At 48.6% G+C, this 20,358-nt stretch overlaps 1 protein-coding gene across 2 annotated transcripts in view; it reads right to left on the reverse strand.

Annotated features, from left to right (window-relative positions):
* Positions 1–4,933: 4,933 nt before the first annotated feature.
* The window catches only part of MINAR1 (membrane integral NOTCH2 associated receptor 1), a 28,480-nt gene continuing 13,055 nt past the window's right edge, over positions 4,934–20,358 (reverse strand). The window contains exons 2-5 of one of the 2 annotated variants that reach the window (XR_005987423.1): positions 11,164–13,514; positions 9,435–9,689; positions 9,031–9,199; positions 5,047–5,173 (exon numbers count right to left, since the gene is read on the reverse strand). Coding sequence is in view for 1 of the 2 variants with exons in the window: in XM_041753149.1 (XP_041609083.1) it covers positions 4,976–5,173; positions 9,435–9,689; positions 11,164–13,464 (2,754 nt within the window). In the remaining variant the exon portion in view is untranslated. Of the gene's footprint in view, positions 5,174–9,030; positions 9,200–9,434; positions 9,690–11,163; positions 13,515–20,358 lie in introns of both variants that reach the window. The other variant, XM_041753149.1, reaches the window with a different exon arrangement.

The raw sequence follows: 20,358 nt of genomic DNA on the forward strand, positions 1-20,358 counted from the left end.
AAGAAAACCAGCCTAATAGAAAACTGGGAAAAATTTGAACAGGCACTTCACAAACTAGGACAAAGGGCCAACGAACACACAAAGGTAGCAAGTCTCATTCATCCTCAGGAAAATGTAAATTAAATTTGCAATGGGGTACCACTACATACCTGCACAATGGCTAAAATGAGAGAGGGTGCCTTGTGAGTAGGATGTACAGCAACTGGACCTTGAGTACATGTTACCAAGGGAGCGTCAGTTGGTGGAACCATGTGAGACAATTTTTTGGTCATATCTGCTATAGCAGAGCTTGATTATACCTCATGGTTCAGCAGTTTTATTCCCACTGCAGAAATGCACACGTGCATTCACCAAAAACACAGACAAGAGTGTTCATAGCTGCAAACCAGAAGAAACCCAAATGTCCTTCAACGGTAGAACAGATAAATAAATTGTACCATGTTCTCCCTCAGTTAATGCAACAAAGTGGGAAGACCACACTGCAACACAATGTTTTCACAGTATTGTTTTGGGTGAAAGAAGACAGACACAAAAGAGCACAAAGTGTGTATTCATTTGTTATTTAAACTCACCTATAAATGAAATCATATGTTATTTGCCTTTCTCTGACTTATTTCATGTAGCACACACAGAGAGAACAGACCCGTAAATACAAAGAACAAACTGGTGGTTGCCGGAGGGGTGGGCAGGGGATGGGCAGGTGGGTGCAGGGGAGGGGAAGGTCCAGGCTTCCTGTTTATGAGATGGGGAAGGTCACGGGATACAGTCACTGACACTGTGGTGTGGTGACAGATGGTAGCCAAACTTGTGGTGAGCTCAGCATCCCATGTGGACTTGTCCATGTTGTACACCTGAAACTAATGTAACACTGAGTCAAGTATATTTTTTAAGAGTACAAACTGCACGAACACATTTATATAAAGTTTAAAAACCAGCAAACGAATGTGTGCCCTCAGAAGTTAGGATGGCCATTTTTCTTTGCCAGGTTTTAATGGGAAGGAGACATGAGGGAGGCTTCTAGGGTATCCGAATGTCCTGCTTTTTCATTTTGGTGCTTGTAATGAGCAAATGTGATGGTTATGGATGGTTTACAACTGTGAAAAATCACCAAGTTGGACACTTACAATGTGTGCATAACACCAAACACTTATAATTTACGCATAGAATAAAATCTCACTGAAAGATAGCTTATAATTTTTCAGTTTATTTTTGATTATATTTGGAGAGGCAGATTTTACATGATAGCTTCAAACCAACCATCGTACATTAACCAAATTTTACACAAGCCATTTGAAAAAAGATCTAAAAATGTGCTTAGTTATTGGTATTATATAACATTGATCAAGCACCAAGAGTGTGCTGACAACTATACAGAACAAACATAGAAAAGACAATCCCTGCCTTCAAAAATACCCATTCCTTGAGTCTCACACATAAAACTTCACCTTACATTTCACACCCTTTTATTCATAAGGCATAAATAAGGAAGTTTGTTGCATTTCTCATTGTTAATCAATAAATATCTAATACCCTTTCCCCCAGTTATACCAACAATTACTAATATCTTTGCCTTTAAATACAAATTTCCATAGTACAATATACAGTATATATTGATTTGGTATTCACACAATTGACCACAATATTCTTGCAGGTTGGTTATAATATGAAGCATGTTGAATTTCAACATTCACAAATTTTTATACCACTTAACAGAATCATTTACTGTTGGCAGAGCTTATTTTTTGTTAAAAAAAATGAGGTGCCATTACTCTTATATTGATAAATTAATTGTAAACAAAAACAGCACTGCCTTGATTCCAATAAGGGTATCAGAACTCATGGCACACAGAGCAGTTGGGTGTTAGCACATCTACTGGAGTAGCCTTGCAGATAACAATCATATAGCCGCATGCCCTAAAATATTAACAATTTATGATCAGCTAGTAATGGGTGATTATAAATATGATTTGCTTTACTGTATTTGCAGTTTAAAGAAGGGGATAGTGATGTAAACCATCTGAAAACTGAGCTGGGAACTTTTTTGCTTTTCTGCAAGGCTGTGTTCAAAGCAAATCAGACTAGAAAAGAGGAATTAAATGATTCTGAATTTAACCACTGACTGAGGATATCAGATTTCAGGATACTCCTTTAGGCAACGACATCTGATTGTTCATCTTTTTAAAAGCAAGAGAAATGAAGTGAGTTTTGATAGGGTAGTGATTTTAGGCCCTGGCATAAAAAAATTATACTTTATGTGAAAATGCCAGAGAGTGTGGTAGAAAGAGGTGCCCAGCAGAGAAGACCTGCCAGTCCATGCAGCCCCCACTGGGAGCTCATAGCAGCAGGAGGTGAGAGGCAATTTTAGAGGGATGAGTAGAGGTCTCCTTCCCAGCCAGACTCTGGTCTTGCCCCATTCTGCAAATACAGGGATGGAAGAGTCTGGGGTTCAGGGAAAGAAGGCTGTCATAAGCTTGGGGTCAAAGGAGAGAAAAGACCCAACCATGAATTTTATCTTCTTTAGATCCCAAGACCCTGAGCAACCACCAGCTTCAAGCCACAGCAAAGATCCATAATTGGCACCACACTCCAACCTATAAAGCTGGGGATAACCCATTTCCATAGGAAAACACTTGCCTTTGGGGCCATCTGGTTTCCCAGGGACATCACCAGGTCTGGATGTTTCTCCACTATGTGGCAATGGTGTCAAGTTCAAGTTTAAAGCTATACTGGACTAAATTTCTCTGCTACCTCCTCAGATAGGAAAAGGGTAGAAGAAAATTCTATAGAGTCTTGTCTCTTCTGCACATGGAGTGGGAATGGTCACATGCCCCCCCACCTCGGTAGCTAGACACATGACTCAAGCAGGGCCCATTAGGAACAGGTGCACCCCAGAGCAGTGGCAATAGTGGTTTGGTCCATCCCTCGTGGTCCTACCTGGCAAGGAGAGCAGTGGTTGGGATTTGACAAAGTTTTTCTTATCCTGGGTAAGTGTATCTCCACTTCTCTGCAAACCATAGAGCAAGAGGTTGGGAACTACCTAGCTCTGATGCTCTTGTGGTTTAATCTGTGGTAACAGGGACAACGTGTCACAGAGCCATACTGGTTGGCAGGAGGGCTGGGTTGGCAACTCCCAACTCTTGCAGGTGTGACTCTAGTATCCCCTTTGGGGTGAAAGAAATAACCTTATTTAGTGAACCCAACCCAGGATGGAGCACCAAAAGACTAAAATTCTGACGATAGACAGTAACATATGTATATATATTTTTTCATTTTCGATTATAAATCCTCAGTTCTTCATACTAAGGCTTAAGTTTCAGTCACCTAATTGAAGTCCATACATAAACAGAATAGAAACAGGTATCACGAAGACCCCTAAAAATGAAGGCTCACTACAGATGAAAGCATCCATCCCTTATTTGTTGACTGCATGAAAGGTCCTGACTACTCCATGTGGGGATTAGACAGAGCAAGCTAAGCATTATTGGAAGGTTTCTGGGATGGATGCTGGACTCCTATTGCTTTAAAATCTGAGACGCACCCCAAAGCTCTCTTTCAGGAATTTATTATACCATGCAGAGTGATTATTCTCGCTACCAATATTTGTTTATATCCCACCTTGTTCTCAGAAGAATTAAGGTAGCTAGGATCTGTCAATCATTTTTCTTTGACCTGTAACAAGACATTAGAATCAAATGCTAAAAAGGATTCTTTCTGTCCAGTTATGTCGAAGCACCATTCGACAGGTGGAAACTGAGATCAAATTCTGATCGAGTTACAACAGCTTCCTGTACGCTGGAGAAACCTTGCTCTCAAGTTATTTAACAGGGAAGACGATAACCCAAACTTAGGTATATAGATAGACATATAGATAGATAAATGGTTAAATAGAGAATTAATTTTTTTGCACTGCTGACAAGTATTCAGAACTCTGGAGTTGGTGTTGTGGTTAAGAATACCTTGGTGCCTCTATCGTGTTACTGACAAGCATTCGAGATCCTGTGAGAGCCACTGGAAATGGCCAGTACTAGTGGCGCACAGAAACCATGGTTTACATTTAGAATGTCAAAGTTTAGCCACTGTCTCTACTCTTCAAGGCACAAGGACAAGTTCCAAACTCTTTACCTCGTCTGTGAGAAGCAGAGCAGCCAGTGCCACCAGGAGACAGAAGACTAAGGTGTGGAGCCACACCCCACAAGCAAGAATGGGAGACCCCTCGGTGGCCATGATTTTCAGATACTGACCTTACAGTGTTGGCAAGCAGCTCTCCCCCACACCTCAGGGTGGTGTCAGGAAGGTCTCCTGGCCTAAGTGCCTCAGCCTAGTAAGCAGAGGGAGCACACTCCATGCCAGGCCTGATGGGCCAGTTCAGCTCCTTCCTACCCTGTGCACAAGGAGGAAGGTCCAGAATGTTCCATGAAAATCTGCAATGAAGATCATAATGACGACAGAAGGGCAAGAAGGAAAAGTTGGTAGCCCTTGATAAAGTCAACAGAGAAGTGACATCCTTCATGAGCATGATACCTGTTACTTCACCTGCAGTCGTCTGAAAACATGAAGGAAAACAGAACTCTTGCTATCTCCCTTAGCTTCCCCAAGCAGGCAGGTATTAAATATCTTCCTTATAACATATTCCCCATCATGAAACGTCATTAACATGGAAAGGGTCCAATTCACTTTTTTTTTTCTTTTTGCTTGGAATTCAATTTGTATCTACTAATATATAGTTCAGTACATTCTGTTGCTAGGAAAAGATATTGCACTTCCCCAAATGTATCGAGCGTCATTAAGTCAAAACCAATAGGAGGGTAGATTTTTCTGTGGAATGCATACTTTCTGAGGAGCATCTTCACACTGGCAGAAGCCTCCATGACTCCATCTCTACTCCAGCAAGCTGGTGCCACACCGCCCCGGGACCTCAGGCTCCAGAGGGAGGCGCCGGTAGTCATGGGCTGTGTGCCGCGAGGCGGCCCCGGGCTCATGATTTCATTGTGCAGATGGGCACCACAATCACCAGGATGACTGTGCACGTGGCAGCAGCAATCAGAGCGGCGATCTTGCAGACCTTGGCTCGTCTGAACTCAGCTTCCTTACGTTTAAGCAATGAGTCGTAGCCTGGAGTATAAATATCTTCCATCCAATATTCTAAGTTGTTAGGGTTTAAAGATTCTTGTGTCTAGAAGCGAAGAGAAGATGTTAGAGACGCGATGAACACCTGAAACCAGGTCCCAACGCCCCTGAGTGGTCCGCAGCTGGCCATCAGGGCTGACTGCGACATCCCCCGCCGGCCCCACCTAACACAGGCTGCCAAGGCCGTGGGCTCCTACACCTCATGGACTGCACCTGCCTCGCCCTTGTTGCCCATGCGCTAAGGGTCTAGACATGGGGAAACCACGGGTCTCCTCTCTGTGAGCAAGCAAATTAGGGCCGAGAGGAACAGGGCAGGACTGCAAGGGCTGGCCCCCAAGAGCAGGCTGGCCCCGCTGCAGGAGGAGCTGACAATGGCCCTGACAAATGTTCTCCCCAGCAGTCCTTAAGAACAGAGCCTTTGTTTGAAAAAGGCTGTCCTCTCGCTCTGATTCCGGGCCCAGTTCCTCACCAAAGGTCTATTGAAAAATCAAAGGCACCTCCCAGATAATCAGCTCAAAAAAATATATAAAATATTTCCATTTCAAACATTTGTCTGAGCAGGTCAGGCCACTGCTCAGAGTCAAGGTCTACAGATCCACGCAGACTGCCCCCGTGCCCGGAGCTGCATCCCCAGAGGCAGGACCCACCTGACGTCACCCGTCTCCCTGAGACAGATGCACTCTCTGCAGAAAAAATACCATCTTTAACCTGTACTGCCCGCAGATCCCGCTCCCCTGGGATGGTTACAATCTCCTCCCATGAGGAGAGGCAGCGTTCTCCTTTTACAGCCAGCATTTAATAATACAGTGTCACATAAGAGCAAACAAGGAAATTCCAAGAAAGGTCACCTCAATCTTTGAAATTCAAACAAAATATCCATTTTGAAGATTTTTCTCGGCTTAATGCTCTAAACACGTACACATAAAAGTCTGTTTCACATACACAAGATCACAAAACAAATCCTTCAAAAACTTTTAAAAAACTGAGTTGTACTGTATTATTGGGAGAATACTGGTGAATCTAACCCATGTCACTGACTGTCACCTGCCCTTCACAGATGCACCCTCTGTCCTTTCCTGCCTTGTTCCGTGTCCCAGGAGCCTGGCCCCAGGGACCCACCCAAGTGGGCCCGGTCAGCAGACAATGAATTCTCAGTTCCTACCAGGCACCTGCTGCAGAACCGTGGGTCTCAGTGAGTTTCAGAAACAGCTCCCTTCCCTCTGCCTCGGATCCCAGGGTGACAATGTCCTGTCACTGGTACTGGTCCCTGGGCTCTCACCCTGCCCACCGCACAATAACAGCCCCCTCCCTGATCGTCCCATGTCCAGTCTACCATATGCCTGTGAAGAGCCCACCAGCTGAGAATGGCCCCTACATTGTTAAATGGTTGCCAAAATCAAAGAAGATTATTTCATGTTATGTTAACGTTATAGGAAATTATAAATCTTGCCGTCCAAAATAAGTCTCTCTCAAATCACAGCCATACCCAGCTATTCACAGATCTTTGGGAGCTGCTTTCAAGTAGCCATGGTGGAGTTAAGCAGCTGTGACAGACACCGGAGAGGCCTTGAGGCCTAGATTGGTCACCATCTACCTTTACAACCCCTGTTCTGGTATATTCTATGCCACACTGCATAATGACAAGGATGGGACTCTCCCAGGCCCCTTCCTCACTGAGACAGAACGTTTATGGGCTCTTATCATCTGCAGGATGCAAAGTCACGCTGGCCACCCTCACATCCATCATGAGAACAGGACTCCCCGGGTCATGTAAAGTCCTAAAGTCAGGATGCTCCATCTATGCAAGAGCCCCCCTACAGTGTCCTCCACTAGAGTCCCAGGAGCTGCAGCCTCCCTGAGCTGTTCACTCCCACTGTGTGGACCAATGACTGTCTGTACACTCGAGCCAGAGCTCCCTCCCCACCAAAGCTCTGCTCTCTGTGGGTACCTGGAGTGTGTGGCTGTGGCCACAAAAGCCTTTCAGCAATTTCACAGACACTAGACAGGACAGACAGACCCAGGATGGGCATATCTGGCTGGGAGACTGGTGTGCAGTGGTGGAGGACCACCCAAAGGGGCTGGGTCCAGGCGGAAGGTGGTCAGCTACCCTCCCTGCCCTGGACCTTCAAGACAAGCTCTGGCCACGCGTGGGCTGCACCAACCACCTCATCTTCCCAACCGTGCCAAGGAGGCAAGCCACGCATACAGCACACATCAGGTGTCTTGTTCCCTCCAGCTCAAACAGGAAATCGGTATCTTTCCATATACGTATACTTCATGGGCTGGGGGTCAGCCTGCGAAATAAACTAATTTTAATATTTTAATTTTTCAGTAGGCACAAGCTCTAATGACAGCAAGTAGAGCAGTGATCCCAAGGTTTCCAGGGACCAGGGGAGGGTACCTTGTTGTCACCAGGCCTGCCAGACTCTGGCAGTGAAAACACACTCAGGAGGGCCCCACTGACAGGGAATGCACATCTGCACACAAGGGGACCCCATGGAGACCATCCAGGTGCTCACGCTGCTCTGACACCACCAGAGCCTCTCAGGCCACCTGCGCTGCCTTCCTCAGGCTCCCAACGTCGGCCTGGCTCTGCAGCAAACATCCTCGTCAGGCCGTGCAAGCCACATTCCCTCCTGTTTTGTGCAGCTGGAGATGTGGCTCTTTGCATTTCTAAGTGACGTCATCCAGAACGCTCTAATGTGAAGATCTACTCTTATTTCTTATAATTTTGTCTCTATAAACATTGGCACAGCAATGTCACATGTGCCTATGTGCAGCCTCCATTGCCCACACTCTATAGAGATGTTTCTCAATCTATGACTCACTCAATTAATCTGTGCCTTTCAAGGTCACGCACTAGCGGAGCCTCTCACACCTCAGGGCCTGATACCCGCCGAGAACGGTGTGACTGGCGCCTATGGCCAAGCCGTCCACCGCCCACCTGCAGGGGAGTCCATCGCAGTCTGGATAGCAGGGCGAGGACAGAAAGTGGCCTGCCACACACACACAGGGGACACGGCATGCGGTAGATAAGTGGCCGCCACTACGAACCCCACTAGGAGGATCTGGCCAGAGCCACCTCCTCCCCTCGTTGCTATCACTTAGGGCCCAATACAAACAAATGTCATTGCAGTCATGGTGGGGACACGAGGCTCTCGGACACTCTCGCCAATAGGAAAGGCAACATGGGAGGAAGAACACAGGCTGTGGGTTGGGTCCAGATCGAATCTGGACGTGTCCAACCCCAGGCCAGTACGGAGCTCTTCGGTCCCTTGTTTGGAAGCTGGAGGAGACTGTAATCGTCCATGTGCCTTGCGCTCACAGCCTGCTGTGCAAGCCCCTGAGGAGTTCAACTATCTTAGCATCATATAACCAGCCCCTACAATCCTTGTTATGGCCCACTTCATGCTGATACTTTAAATACCTTATTTTCAGACCCGTCACAATGATTCTGCGAGGCAGATAGTGAGTGTGCCCACCAAACAGGTGAGGGGATGGATGCCCAAGCAGGGGCATGAACGTTCTGGGTCCCACAGCAAAGGAGCCTCTTCCCGCCACACCGTGCCCTCGCCTCCGCCTCAGCCGCTCTGCTTCAGGCCCACACAGCCCTGCTGGCATCTCTCCCACGGCCTCTAAGTGACACGCTCATTCTGGGACATGTAGCACTGGCACCGTGGAGGCTATGGCCCCGCTGCCCACAGAGCTGATCCTGCAGGTAGGGACAGGCTGCCGCCTGGGCTTCCGCGGTGATGCAGAGACACAGGCGCCACACGAAGGGGACCAGGTGGAGCTGCCCACCCGCATACACGTGTGACCGAACCCCAGCCCCGCGTGTGGTGAACAGAAAACATGCCCTCCGGCCACGACTGCATTCACAGAGCTCCCGGGGGTGGCTCTTACCTGGGACTGCTCCGTATGGAAACATAGTCCATAGCTTGGCTCCCACAAATATGCTTATCCCACGTGCTACGTATGGAAGGAGAAATCAGCTTGTATCTCATTAAACGGTTGAGCTCAGGTCTCGTGAGCAAATGCGAGAATCTGCACTTGGTACAGAGTCTTAAACACGCTGTTAGCAAATCGGGTGGCCAAAGTAAATAATCAATCGTTTACAAACATATAAGCAAAATAACGTTCCCCTCTTTAAAAATCTCTGCTCTGTGGCTTACAAAGTTCAGGGGGCCCGGGGCGCTGAAGGGCGAGGGAGCAGGCTGGACTAGGCCACCTGAGGTCCTTCCTGTGTCGGCCGGGGCATGGCTGGGCTCCCCCCGCCGCCCCCCTCCCCGGGACAGCGAGACACTCACCTGCAGGTCCAGGGCGGTCAGCTTGCCCTTGTCGCCCGCGTTCCTCGTGTACTCCTCGATGGTCCAGGAGGGCTGGCCCCGCTTCACCTCGGCCAGCTCCGTCAGCCGCATGTCCGTGTACAGAGGGTTGTTCTTCATGTGGGCTTTGAGGGATGCCGGGTAGGGATGCGGGCTGAACACCTGCTCCACCAGGAAGCTGTCTTTGGGCTGCTTGGGCAGTCGGTGCTGGGGGGGGATGTCGTACTGTCTGTCTGCCTGCAGAGAGGCACAGAGAAGTCCAGAAAGGCTGCAGAGAGACTAGGATTTCACAGCACAGTGGGGCGGCCTCGGGTGTACATCCCCAGCCCTGCGGCCAGCCAGCTGGCGGGATGCGGCCAGAGCTAGTGGGGTGCACTCATTCACCCAGATACCAAGTATGCCTGTGGCAGGAGTGGTCTCTGGGCACAGCCGGTAACGGTTACACCACTGCCTGGAGCTAACGCTCTGGTGCCAAGCCCTGGCCCCCCCTCACTACCACCAACCCCAGGAAGTCGCACTCCTGACGCAGAAGAGGGGAAACCAGGACTGAGAGCAGAGGGAGGGAGGAGGGACAGCCTGCGTGAATGCCTGGTGAGCCGCCGTGCAGGTGTGTGCGAACGTGCACCTGCACGGGGACCAGCCCCTATCACACCCGCTTCCTGCCAACACCACGTGCAGTACGCGGCTGCAGAAGGATAGAACAGCCGCCAGCACAGATACCACATGGTTGCTTGAGATCAGAAAAAATATCACCTCTTTTATTTACTCTTTTCCCTCACTTTGGACACTGCAAACCTGCTGAGGGCCAGTTTTCCAAGCTTCTCCTTCTCGACCCCCTCTAGGGAACCCAGCATCCCCCCGCAACTCCATGTGTCTACAAGCCCGCACCTCTGTCACTCCCTCTCTGATGCTGGACCCTCTGGTCCTTCCCCCGACCTTCAGAATCAGGGGAGGGGCTGAGGAAAGCAGCACCTGAAAACTGCATCACGGTAACCCAGGGATGAAGAGTGGCCCCAGATGCCACTGACACAGGTCCCCCAGCTGCAGGGAATGAGGGGACGAGGGATAGGAGCACCTGTGCATGTGCTTGCCCTGGACAGACTGGGAGATGCAAACACACTCAAACTAGCACGAAAATAGCCCAGCACACAAGGGTGACACACAACAGTGACAGAGCAAAGGACAGGGCCATCTGGGGAGCTGCTGTACTCGGGCAGCCATGCTGGGACCGATCTCCTTATTGGTCTTGCTTTTCTTACTAGTCATCTACCCATCTCACCATGGAAAAACTCGAACCTATAAAGAAGAGCCCCATGAATCCACACAACACAGGGAGGGGACACCCGAGCCCACGTGCCTGGAGGTGCCCGGACCCATTTCCTCTGCCTGAACCCTGCAGTTCCAGAAGGAACAGGAAGTCATCCTTGGCAACGCCCGCCGCTCCACTACACCCCCCGTTCTAGGAGAATCTGGCCTCCACCACCCATTCCATATTCCAACCCCGCTTTCTCCCGTGTCTAGCTGACGGGACGTGCTCCTTGGAGCTGGCGGGACAGACACGCTGCCTTCCGCCCTCCATGCTCTAACACGGACAGCCTGCCACACCTGGAGGGAAGGCCTCTCTCCTGACTCCCGGGACACTCAGGGCCAGGACATGCACCAGGACTGTGAGGGCTGGAGTGCCCAGGGTGGCAGGCATGGGTGACATTACCTCTTTAGACTTGCGATGCCAGTCCTTACTCTCCCCAGGGCCTCTGTCCTTGCCGTCCTCCTCACCGAGGCCCGCACGGCTGGCGTAGGTGATGGTGCGCCAGTCTCTGGGCGAGTTGGAGGTGCTGGCGATCTTGGATTCCGTGGCGCTGTTCTCCTCGGTCAGGGACCTGGAGGACGGCCTGGGGAAGAGGCTCTTCTTCAGGGCCTTGACGCGAAGGCTCTCGCTGTTGCTCCCGCTGGCATCTGAGCAGTACCAGTCGGCCGCATTCTCCAGCTTGGGGCCCCGGGGGCCGCTGTGTGCGCGGAACAACCGCGGAGAGGCACTGTCGTCGGAGGGCGCCTCGCTCGTCAGGGAATTCAGGTCGATCTGCACGCTCACCTTCTCGGGCTGCTGCATTTTCTGATCCAGCTTATTTAGCTTGCCCAGGACCTGGGAGATTTCCTCGCGGACTCCCGACAGCGACTCAAGCTTCCGTTCAATCTCGCCGATCCTGAGCACCAGCCTGCACACACTGGTCTTCAGCTCCTCTTCCGAGGGGTGGCTGTTTTCTGGCCGGTTGCCCTTCTCTCCTTTGCCGCTGGAGAGCCCATTGGCAATTTTGGTCAGGTGGCGTTCGGGGGAACTGTCACCATCCGACTTATGGACCTGAGATAAGGACCCTGTGCTGTTGTAGCAGGAAGACTGCATCACCCCTGTGGAGCCGCTGATACTCATGTCATCCAGAAATCGGAAAATGTCACTAATGTCATCGCTGATGATTTCCGAGTCATCGTCTGACAGCTTTCTGGTGTGCCTGTCGCCGTACTTGCTCTGCCCCGAGGTGCACAGGTCTTTGCACTTCTGGGGCTCCAGCACGTGCTGCTCCGTCTGGGTGCCCACGCTGCTGGTGTCAGAGCTGAGCTGCCCGCTGGTGCAGCTGACGCTCTTCTCTTTGAACTTCTTGACCGGCTCATGCTTCTCTAGATCGACGGGTGACGACATCTCTTTAGATTTGAGCCCATTTGGTTTTGCCACGTAGCCAACGGGCAGGATCGGCTGCTGTGGGTCCTTTGGCGCCAGGTAAGTGGGGCGCCTGTCTGGGGTTGGGAAGTTGGGGCTCTGGCTGCTGGAATTTGGGTAGCGCAGCTTCTCCTCAGAAGGATTTCTATTGAAAAAGGATCGTTCAAAGTCAGGGACTTCTTCAGTATTCAGGCTCCAGCTTTTGACCGGCCAGGGGGTCTGCTTGCCCGGCCTCCCGGGACAGCGCCTGGCTTCCTGGGGCCCCATCACTGGCGTGGGCCCAAAGTACGTGGAGGCTTGAAGGTCATCCAAGCTTTCATGCTTTGCTCGCCTCTTGTCAGGCACCGGCGAGTAGACGGGATTCAGGTACTGGCTGTTGTAGGGCATTTCAAAGCTGTGGTTGAAGAAGGGAGTCTTGTGGGACTCCTTCTGACGCTGGGGCTCCCCGCGCTCAGCCTCGGCCTTGTTAGCAGGGCCAACCAACGTGGGGGACACAGTCATCAGGTTGTGAAAATCCTCTTTAAAGATATTCCTTTTCTGGACACAGGACTGGACCACAAATGGCTCCTCGTTGGCAATGAAGGTCTCCTTGATGCCCTGGCCGATGGGCAGGGAGTCCTGATCCGATATGGACTCGTTCTCAATGTTCATGGGGAAGTAGGTCCTCTGCATCTCACAGGGCTGGGGGCTGGCGACGGAGTAGGGGGCCAGGGCCTGCAGCCGGTCCAGGGAGGCCGCACGGCTCTTCAGCTCCTTGCTGACACCCAGTAGGAAGTTGGGCTCGGAGGCGGGCAGGAACTGTGGGCAGTCCTTGCGGTCCACTTTGCGGCCCTGGGACGATCGCCGGGCGGGGTAGCCCCGGTGGAAGGTCTCGCTCAGCTCACAGTTCAGGGGCTCACACTCGGCCGCGGCGCAGACCTCCGTGTCCGACCTGCATGACTCGAAGGATGTCTCCTTCTTGCGCACCTTCTGCCGCCCACTGGGCAGCTTCTCCTTGGCGGCGCCTCCATTCATTTGGATCAGGTTAAATATTGTCACGATGTCTGCTGCCACCATAATCTTCTTGGACTGCTGGTTGTTGACGGTGCATTTCATCTTGTCTTTGAACAGCGTGGCTGGGAAGTTGGGGTCGAGACAGGCCGTGTAGAAGAGCACACTTCTCAGTTTGGCGAGCTGCGAGAGGTCGAAGCGGGCACACAGGGACTTGCACAGATCCTGGTAGGAAACCGTGTTTTGCTTGCTGTCCAGCTCCTCCAAGATCTTCATCAAGAAGAGGGACGTGTCCTGGTTGGTCTCCATGACTTAGGACGTCAGAGGCTCGCTGCCGATGTGGAGTCTTCCAGCCTGTTCTACAGTGACAACACCAAAAAGTGGAGGGAGGTCATAAGCACTGGGGGAGTTGTAAGCCACGTGCGTCACCAACCACATAAGGACATGCAAGGAAAAGCTTCTTAGTTCAAAAATGTCTTATCAGCTTTGAAAGTATTTATAATGTACGACTTTGTCATTCCCTTCCCAGGAATTGATGACAATGATTTATATATAAAGAAGTGTGCTGTGATGGCATTTATAATAGTGAAAAAATAAAACATCTTAAGTATCTGAATAGCCAAAGAACACATAAATAAAACATGTTCTGGCATACAGACTTTTCACAAGCATTAAAATCACACTAATATGCATTCTGATTGATGGAATATTACATCAATAAAAAGGAACAAAATTGGGGTGCCTGGGTGGCATAGTCGGTTAGGCATCTGGCTCTTGGTTTCTGCTCAGGTCATGACCTCTGGGTTGTGAGATCGAGTCTCATGTCAGGCTCCACACTGAGAGGGGAGTTTGCTCGGGATTTTCTCTCTCTCTCTACCCCTGCCCCCCACCAGCTCTCTCTCTCTCTCTCTCAAATAAATAAAATCTCTTTTTAAAAAATTTTTATTTATTTATTCATGAGAGACACACAGAGAGAAGCAGAGACACAGGCAGAGGGAGAAGTAGGCTCCCTGCAGGAAGCTGGATGCAGGACCCTGGGATCATGACTTGAGCCAAAGGCAGATGCACAACCACTGAGCCACCCAGGTGCCCCAATAGTTTTTTTTTTAAAGGAACAAACTGGTGGTACACGCAATGATGTGGATGGAGCTCACAGGCATTGTGCTTGAGTGAGAGAAGCCAGTCACAGGCTACGTGTGGTAGGATGCCACTTTAATGACGTTCTGGAAACATCTGTGGCCTCAAGGTCTGGGTGTGAGTCAGTGGAGGGTGCTTCCCTGACTGTATGCATCTGTCAAAACTCGTGGAACAATGTGTGAGTTTCACTGCATGTAAATTATACATTCATTTAAAAATTAAACACTGAAGACTCTGTATGACAAAAAAAAAAACCAACTATGCTACAAAACTTACTGAAAAAATGGAAATAAATCTTTTTATGTAAGAAGGTCTTAATTATAGAAAGTTAGATGTTCTTGGAAATGAAGATTAAAGAAAATATTGCACACTACGATATTATCAGTGCTCATGTCTGGATAGTAAATATGGATTTTTCCTTAATAATCATCTTTGTCCCTCAGTATTTTATGACGCAGATTTTCAAACATACAGCAAAGTTGAAAGAATTTTATAGCAAATACTCATATGTCCGCCATCTGGATTCTACCGCTAACATTTTACTGATTTGGCTCTTCACATACCTATCCATCGAGTCTTCATCAAGCCCTCTTATTTTTTTTTCATGCACTTCGAAGTCAATTGCAGATGTCTGAACAATCCCCCTGAACGTTTCATCATTCATATCATTAACCCAAGTGCAGTAACTGCTTACAGTTTTTCTTTGAATATCAGATCTACATGTGCAAATCTTAGTTGTGTGTTTGCGGAAGCTTTGATACATGCGCATGCCTGTGCAGTCACCAAAACCCCCGGAAAGATCCAGAAAGTTGCCAGTGCCCTGGAAAGTTCCCTCATGCCTCTTCCTGTTCACGCTGTGTCCTCATGCATTATGGGTAATGTTATGTTTTCTTTACAATTTCCCACCCTTTCTACAATTCTGACATGCTATTTATAATCCACACACGGTACTAATAATAAGCCTTACTTCGAAATACAAGGAGCAGCTACATCAACCCATCCTGAATGGAAAAAGTTAGACCAAACGTTCCACAAAATATCACACAAGCAAGAAGAGCCCATGGATAAATGAGGACTGGGTCTGAGATTCACCAGGAGACACGGAAGCCCAGGGCACCACCTCCCTGCTCATGCCTGCTTGGTGGCCTACTGATGCTGGGGTTGGCTCAGCCCACATGGCGGACCCATTTCGTAGGGCAGCAGTGTGTTTTCTCTGGGTTAGATTTCGAGGGCTCCTGGGCTCCTGCATGTGCTCACCCACATGTGTCTTCAGGGACACGCGGAGACCACGGTTTGGATGTCCTCCTCTGGAAGACACAAAGGCCTTGAGGGGTCCCGTTCCCACCCAGAGCCAGTCCCTGAGAAGCCTGCTTCTCCCCAGCAGCACGCCCAGTCCTGCCCGACCCCACATTTGTCCCATGAATGTACTGGGTGTTGGGATGTCCTGTTAAAGTGGGTACAACCCACTGGGCTTGAGTGTCAGGAAGATAAGCAGGCAAAGAAACCAGAGCAGAGAGAGCATGAATGTAAGGAGGGAAGGGCAAGCTGTACTCCTCATACTCGACTGCGTGTTGACTCTCACGACAGCCTCATGAGACCACTGTCACGTCTGCGATTGCCCTGACCACCGAGAACGGGGTCACTCTGACCTTGAGGGGTAGGAGGCAGCAACGGGGAGCAGTGAGAAGTGAAGTGGAAGGCTGATGACCCCCATGCAGTGCCCAGAAGAGCCCGACTCTGCTTCCTGTGAGGACTTTCTATTCCTCTTCACTAGCTAAAAACTTCCTTATCTCAGGTCAGAAATAGCATCTGGAAATCAAGGCCCAGTGTCTCCTGGAGTGAATGAAGGAATCGCAAGTGATCTGGAATAGAATAGAAACCTGACTCACTTTCTATTAGAACTGAACTCTGGGGGCAGATGAATGGCCAGGGATGGGCACCTGCCCCATCCGAGGGGGCGCATGGATGTATGCGTGGCACCTGCATGTGTATGACACGGATCCTTATGGGGGAACCCCATGCAACATCCTACAGTATGCCAGAGGAAACCAGGGAGGAATCGGGAGAAACAGGGTGCTCAGCTGAGAAGCAGGCTACGAGGCACTGTAACCGAGTGACAAGGTCTCACTGCCACGTGCTGTCACAGGCGGGCTACCTCACTTGACCACACAGGCAACTCTATGGTGTGAGGAGGCCACTCCCATTTCACAGATGGGGAGACTGAGGCTCTGGGAGGGGTGACAGCCCCTTCAAGGCAAAGTGAGTCATCTGGGGGCCACAGTCCGGTTAGGAGCCCAGGGCTGAGGATGTTATGGAAGGCGCGCAGGATGGAGAGAAGCATCACCACCGCGGCTGCAGTAAATGGGGCAGGTGGGGGGCCACTATGGCCTGAGCACCTGCTACGCACTGGGGCCTACACGAAACGTGCACCACAGCCTGGAGAGGGAGGCACCACCACTCTTCAGTCTGTTTGAGGAAAAACACACGGAAACACACAGACACTGTCACTCAGATGTGTGTACACACTCACATTCATACTCACACCACTCACCTAGGCTCTTTCCTCCTTACTTCTCTGTTGGCCCCAAAGACTGACGCAGAGGCTGTGTCAGAGGGAAGGGGACAGAGCAGGGGTTCCAGGCAGAGGGCAGGAGGCCCAAAGGGGCAGGTGGAGTGGAGTTTGTTTGGTGAGGATGGAGAAACGGGGGTGGACCTGCACCAGCAGGGGATTTGGACAGGCGAGTGTTGGGTGACTGGGCGGCATCTGGACTTGACTCTGTAGGCAGCGGGAGCTGAGAACACCAGGCCTGAGGGTTGGGGTGAGCACTGAGCCCACAGGATGCACAGGCGGACCCATGCTGTCTCTGCTAGAACACCATGAGTCGCACCACCTGCTCTAGGCTCTTTCCACTCCCACCCAAGGCTGTTGCCACCACACAACAGATGTGGCTCTGGGAAGGGTGGGACCCAGATGCCTGATGTTGTCTCACCCCCTCACAGCACTGCATGCCTTTCTCACGTCCTTCTCTGGCCATGACAAGTGTTGTTGCTGTCTGGTCCATAAGGCTAAAATGAACATCCACCTTTCCATAGCTTTATGCATTTTTAAGAGCTCAGAGTGCTGACAACTGATGTTAACCAAAACAGAGCAGAAAAAAGGGAAATATGCTCCTGGGCCACAGCTCACAGAGTTGCCGCAGGAAGCTCTCTGGACTTCATTTCCACCAACCTGCCTTAAAGCTTTCATCTTCCCTTCTGCCAGCAACCCTCAAAGCTGGTGAAAACGAATGATATAAACCTTCAATCAGATTAGCAAAAGGCAGTGATGATGTGTTCTCATTCAGGTTTTCCCACACGCCCTCATATATTGATCCTTCAGAAGCCAAAATGGCGGGCAGCAGTGGAATGTGGCCACGGTGCCCTTACTTCACGAGCATGGACAGCACACTGCAGAACAGTTTCCCTGCAGTGTCTGTGTGATTCCTGCCTGAGTGTTGGCTTGCTTGTGCCTCTGGATGTTGTTTGTTTCCAGGATGGTGTTTGCTGCTGTGATTCAATGCAGCCGTGGATTCAGGGAAGCTGTAAAAGGGAGGCATGAAGTGAGGAATCTGAAACGTGTGGTCAGGAAATTTCACATTTCCTTGTGAAAATGTTAAGCTGAAGGGAGACCGCTTTCTTTCCCGGAGGCAGCTCTTCACCACAAAATCTGCTAGAGAGGGCAGCAAGGAGTTGGAAGGGGCTACACTTCCACTTGCCCAGATGCATGTCCTACCCTGAGCTCAACCCTGGTGCAAAGCCCTTGACTAAGAAGTCAGGTCATTATGAAGCAATTTCCAGGTCTGGTGAGAAGGCAAGCTTAGAAAATGTGAAAAACCTTCTATTGTGAACACCTAGAAATGCTGGGTAAAACATACTTAAAAGAAAAAAACAAAACAAAACATGTGCAGCTAGGTTTGGGAAAGAGCCAGGTAAATGTGCAAGAAACAGAGAAAGGATTGAAAATCACAGGACGAGCAGGAGCACTGGTCACGTGGCTGCTGTGGGGAAGATGGGGCAGGTGGTTCCCACTGAGTTAGGATAGAAGAGTTCTCCACCACATGGCGAGTGGGAACATGGATGTTTGCCTGGAGCTGGGACCCCTGAAGGACTATTCTCTAACTCTGCATGAAAATACAAAATAGAGGGAAAAAAACTTCTCATGAGCTCAGGAAACAAGGAAACTTGTCAGCCTCTGTGTTAGATAAAGTAAAAGGTTATTCCTTAAAATGCAAATCAAGGCAATGCCTTAAATGCTCTGGGACCAAAATTTATGTTGCCACAGGGTTCAAGAACTCTCAAGCTAAGAAATTAATACTATATTGGTTCCATGCTGGTGATATCCCTGGATGCAAGCAAAACAAGTGCAAGACAGCTCCGGACAATTGACGGTGCCCTGAAGAGATAAGAAGCCACACACACTAACACAGGATAATATTTGAAAAAACTACAGCACACAAGAGGGAGTATTCACAATGAGTAAGAGTCAGCAGACATAAAATAATCAGGACCCTTAGGACTTTAATAATTTCACAAAGTAGAATAGCAATCTTAAGGACTTTGCAAAATGGAATAGCAATCTTAAAAAAAGCTGTAAGTATATTTTAAATAAGCAAAGATATCTAAATTTTGGGGGAATCCAAATAAAAGATATTGTGAAAAAAGAACACAGGGACCTAGAAAAAGAACCAAATAGTACTCCTAGAAATTAAAAATAGCCTTTGAAATAAAAATCACAATAGATCAAATAACATACTAGCATAAGCAACAACAAAAAGAGAGAACTGGAAGACAAATCTAAGGGAATCTATAAACAGGCAGCATAGAGAAATACAAATATTTTAATATGAAATCAGGTTCAAAAGAGGTAGAGCAGGAGAAGTCTTAACAAATGCCTAACAAGAATTCCAGGAAAGATAAGAGAATAGTGTAAAGCCAATAATCAAAATAACAATGTCTAGAATTATTCAAGAATTGAAAACACAAATCCTCAAATTCAAAGAGAAACCACAAGAAGACCTATAAAAAATAAACTCAGCCCTAAACAGCAAAGCATACCACATGGAAACTGAAGCATACCAGAAGGAGACAGAAAGCCTTAAAATGGCTGAGGCAGTGGGGGAAGGGAATGAATTACTGAGAAAAGAATAAACCTAAACATAAATTTCTTCAAGAATAGAGAAAAAGGGACTAGGGCACCTGGGTGGTGCAGTCAGTTAAGCACCCAACTCATAGTTTCAGTTCAGGTCATGATCTCAGGGTCGTGAGACCAAACCCCATGTCTGGCTCTGTGTTCAGCACAGAGTTTGCTTAGGATTCTCTCTCCTTTTCCCTCTGCCCTTCCCTCTCACATTCTCATGCTCACTCTTTCTCTGAAATAATTAAATGTCTTTAAAAATAATAAAATAAAATAAATTTTAAAAGGAACTCTTCTGTTATATAAAGATGAGATGGTAATTTGGGGCATCTTTTTGATAAGCTGAGGTCTATTTATGAAATCCACATTATGTGTATTCCATGAACAGATGTCCAGAATTCTTGGCCCTTTTAAAGTTAAAAAGAAAAAGAAAAACTAGAAGACATAGACACAAAATTCTTGAAGTGCTAAGGAAAAATGACCTATAGCTTATAGTTCTAACACCAGAAAAACTACTATTCATAAAAAAATTAAAACTGCAGAAACATTTTCCTCACTGTAAAAACTACTAAAGAAGCTCCTTCAGAAAAAAAAGAAAATCCAGAAAAAAGTAGTAAACATATAGCTAATTCTAAACACATATTAACTGTATAAAAGCATAGTAATGACTACTTTTAGAGCCAAGATGGAAGCAGGGGTATGATCAGGGTTAAAACTCCTTAAGCATTACCTGGTATTCTCCAGAGGAGGAAAAATATGTTAAATATAGATGTTAACTCAAAAATGTATATTAGAAAACATTTATGGATAACCATCAATAGAACAGGAATAAATTACAGAACTTAATGTAGAACTTCTAAACTAGTGTAAAGAAAACAGAGTAAATAAAAACT

The sequence above is a fragment of the Vulpes lagopus genome, chromosome 4 (genome assembly GCF_018345385.1).
Source record: "Vulpes lagopus strain Blue_001 chromosome 4, ASM1834538v1, whole genome shotgun sequence".
Taxonomy (NCBI): Eukaryota; Metazoa; Chordata; class Mammalia; order Carnivora; family Canidae; genus Vulpes; species Vulpes lagopus.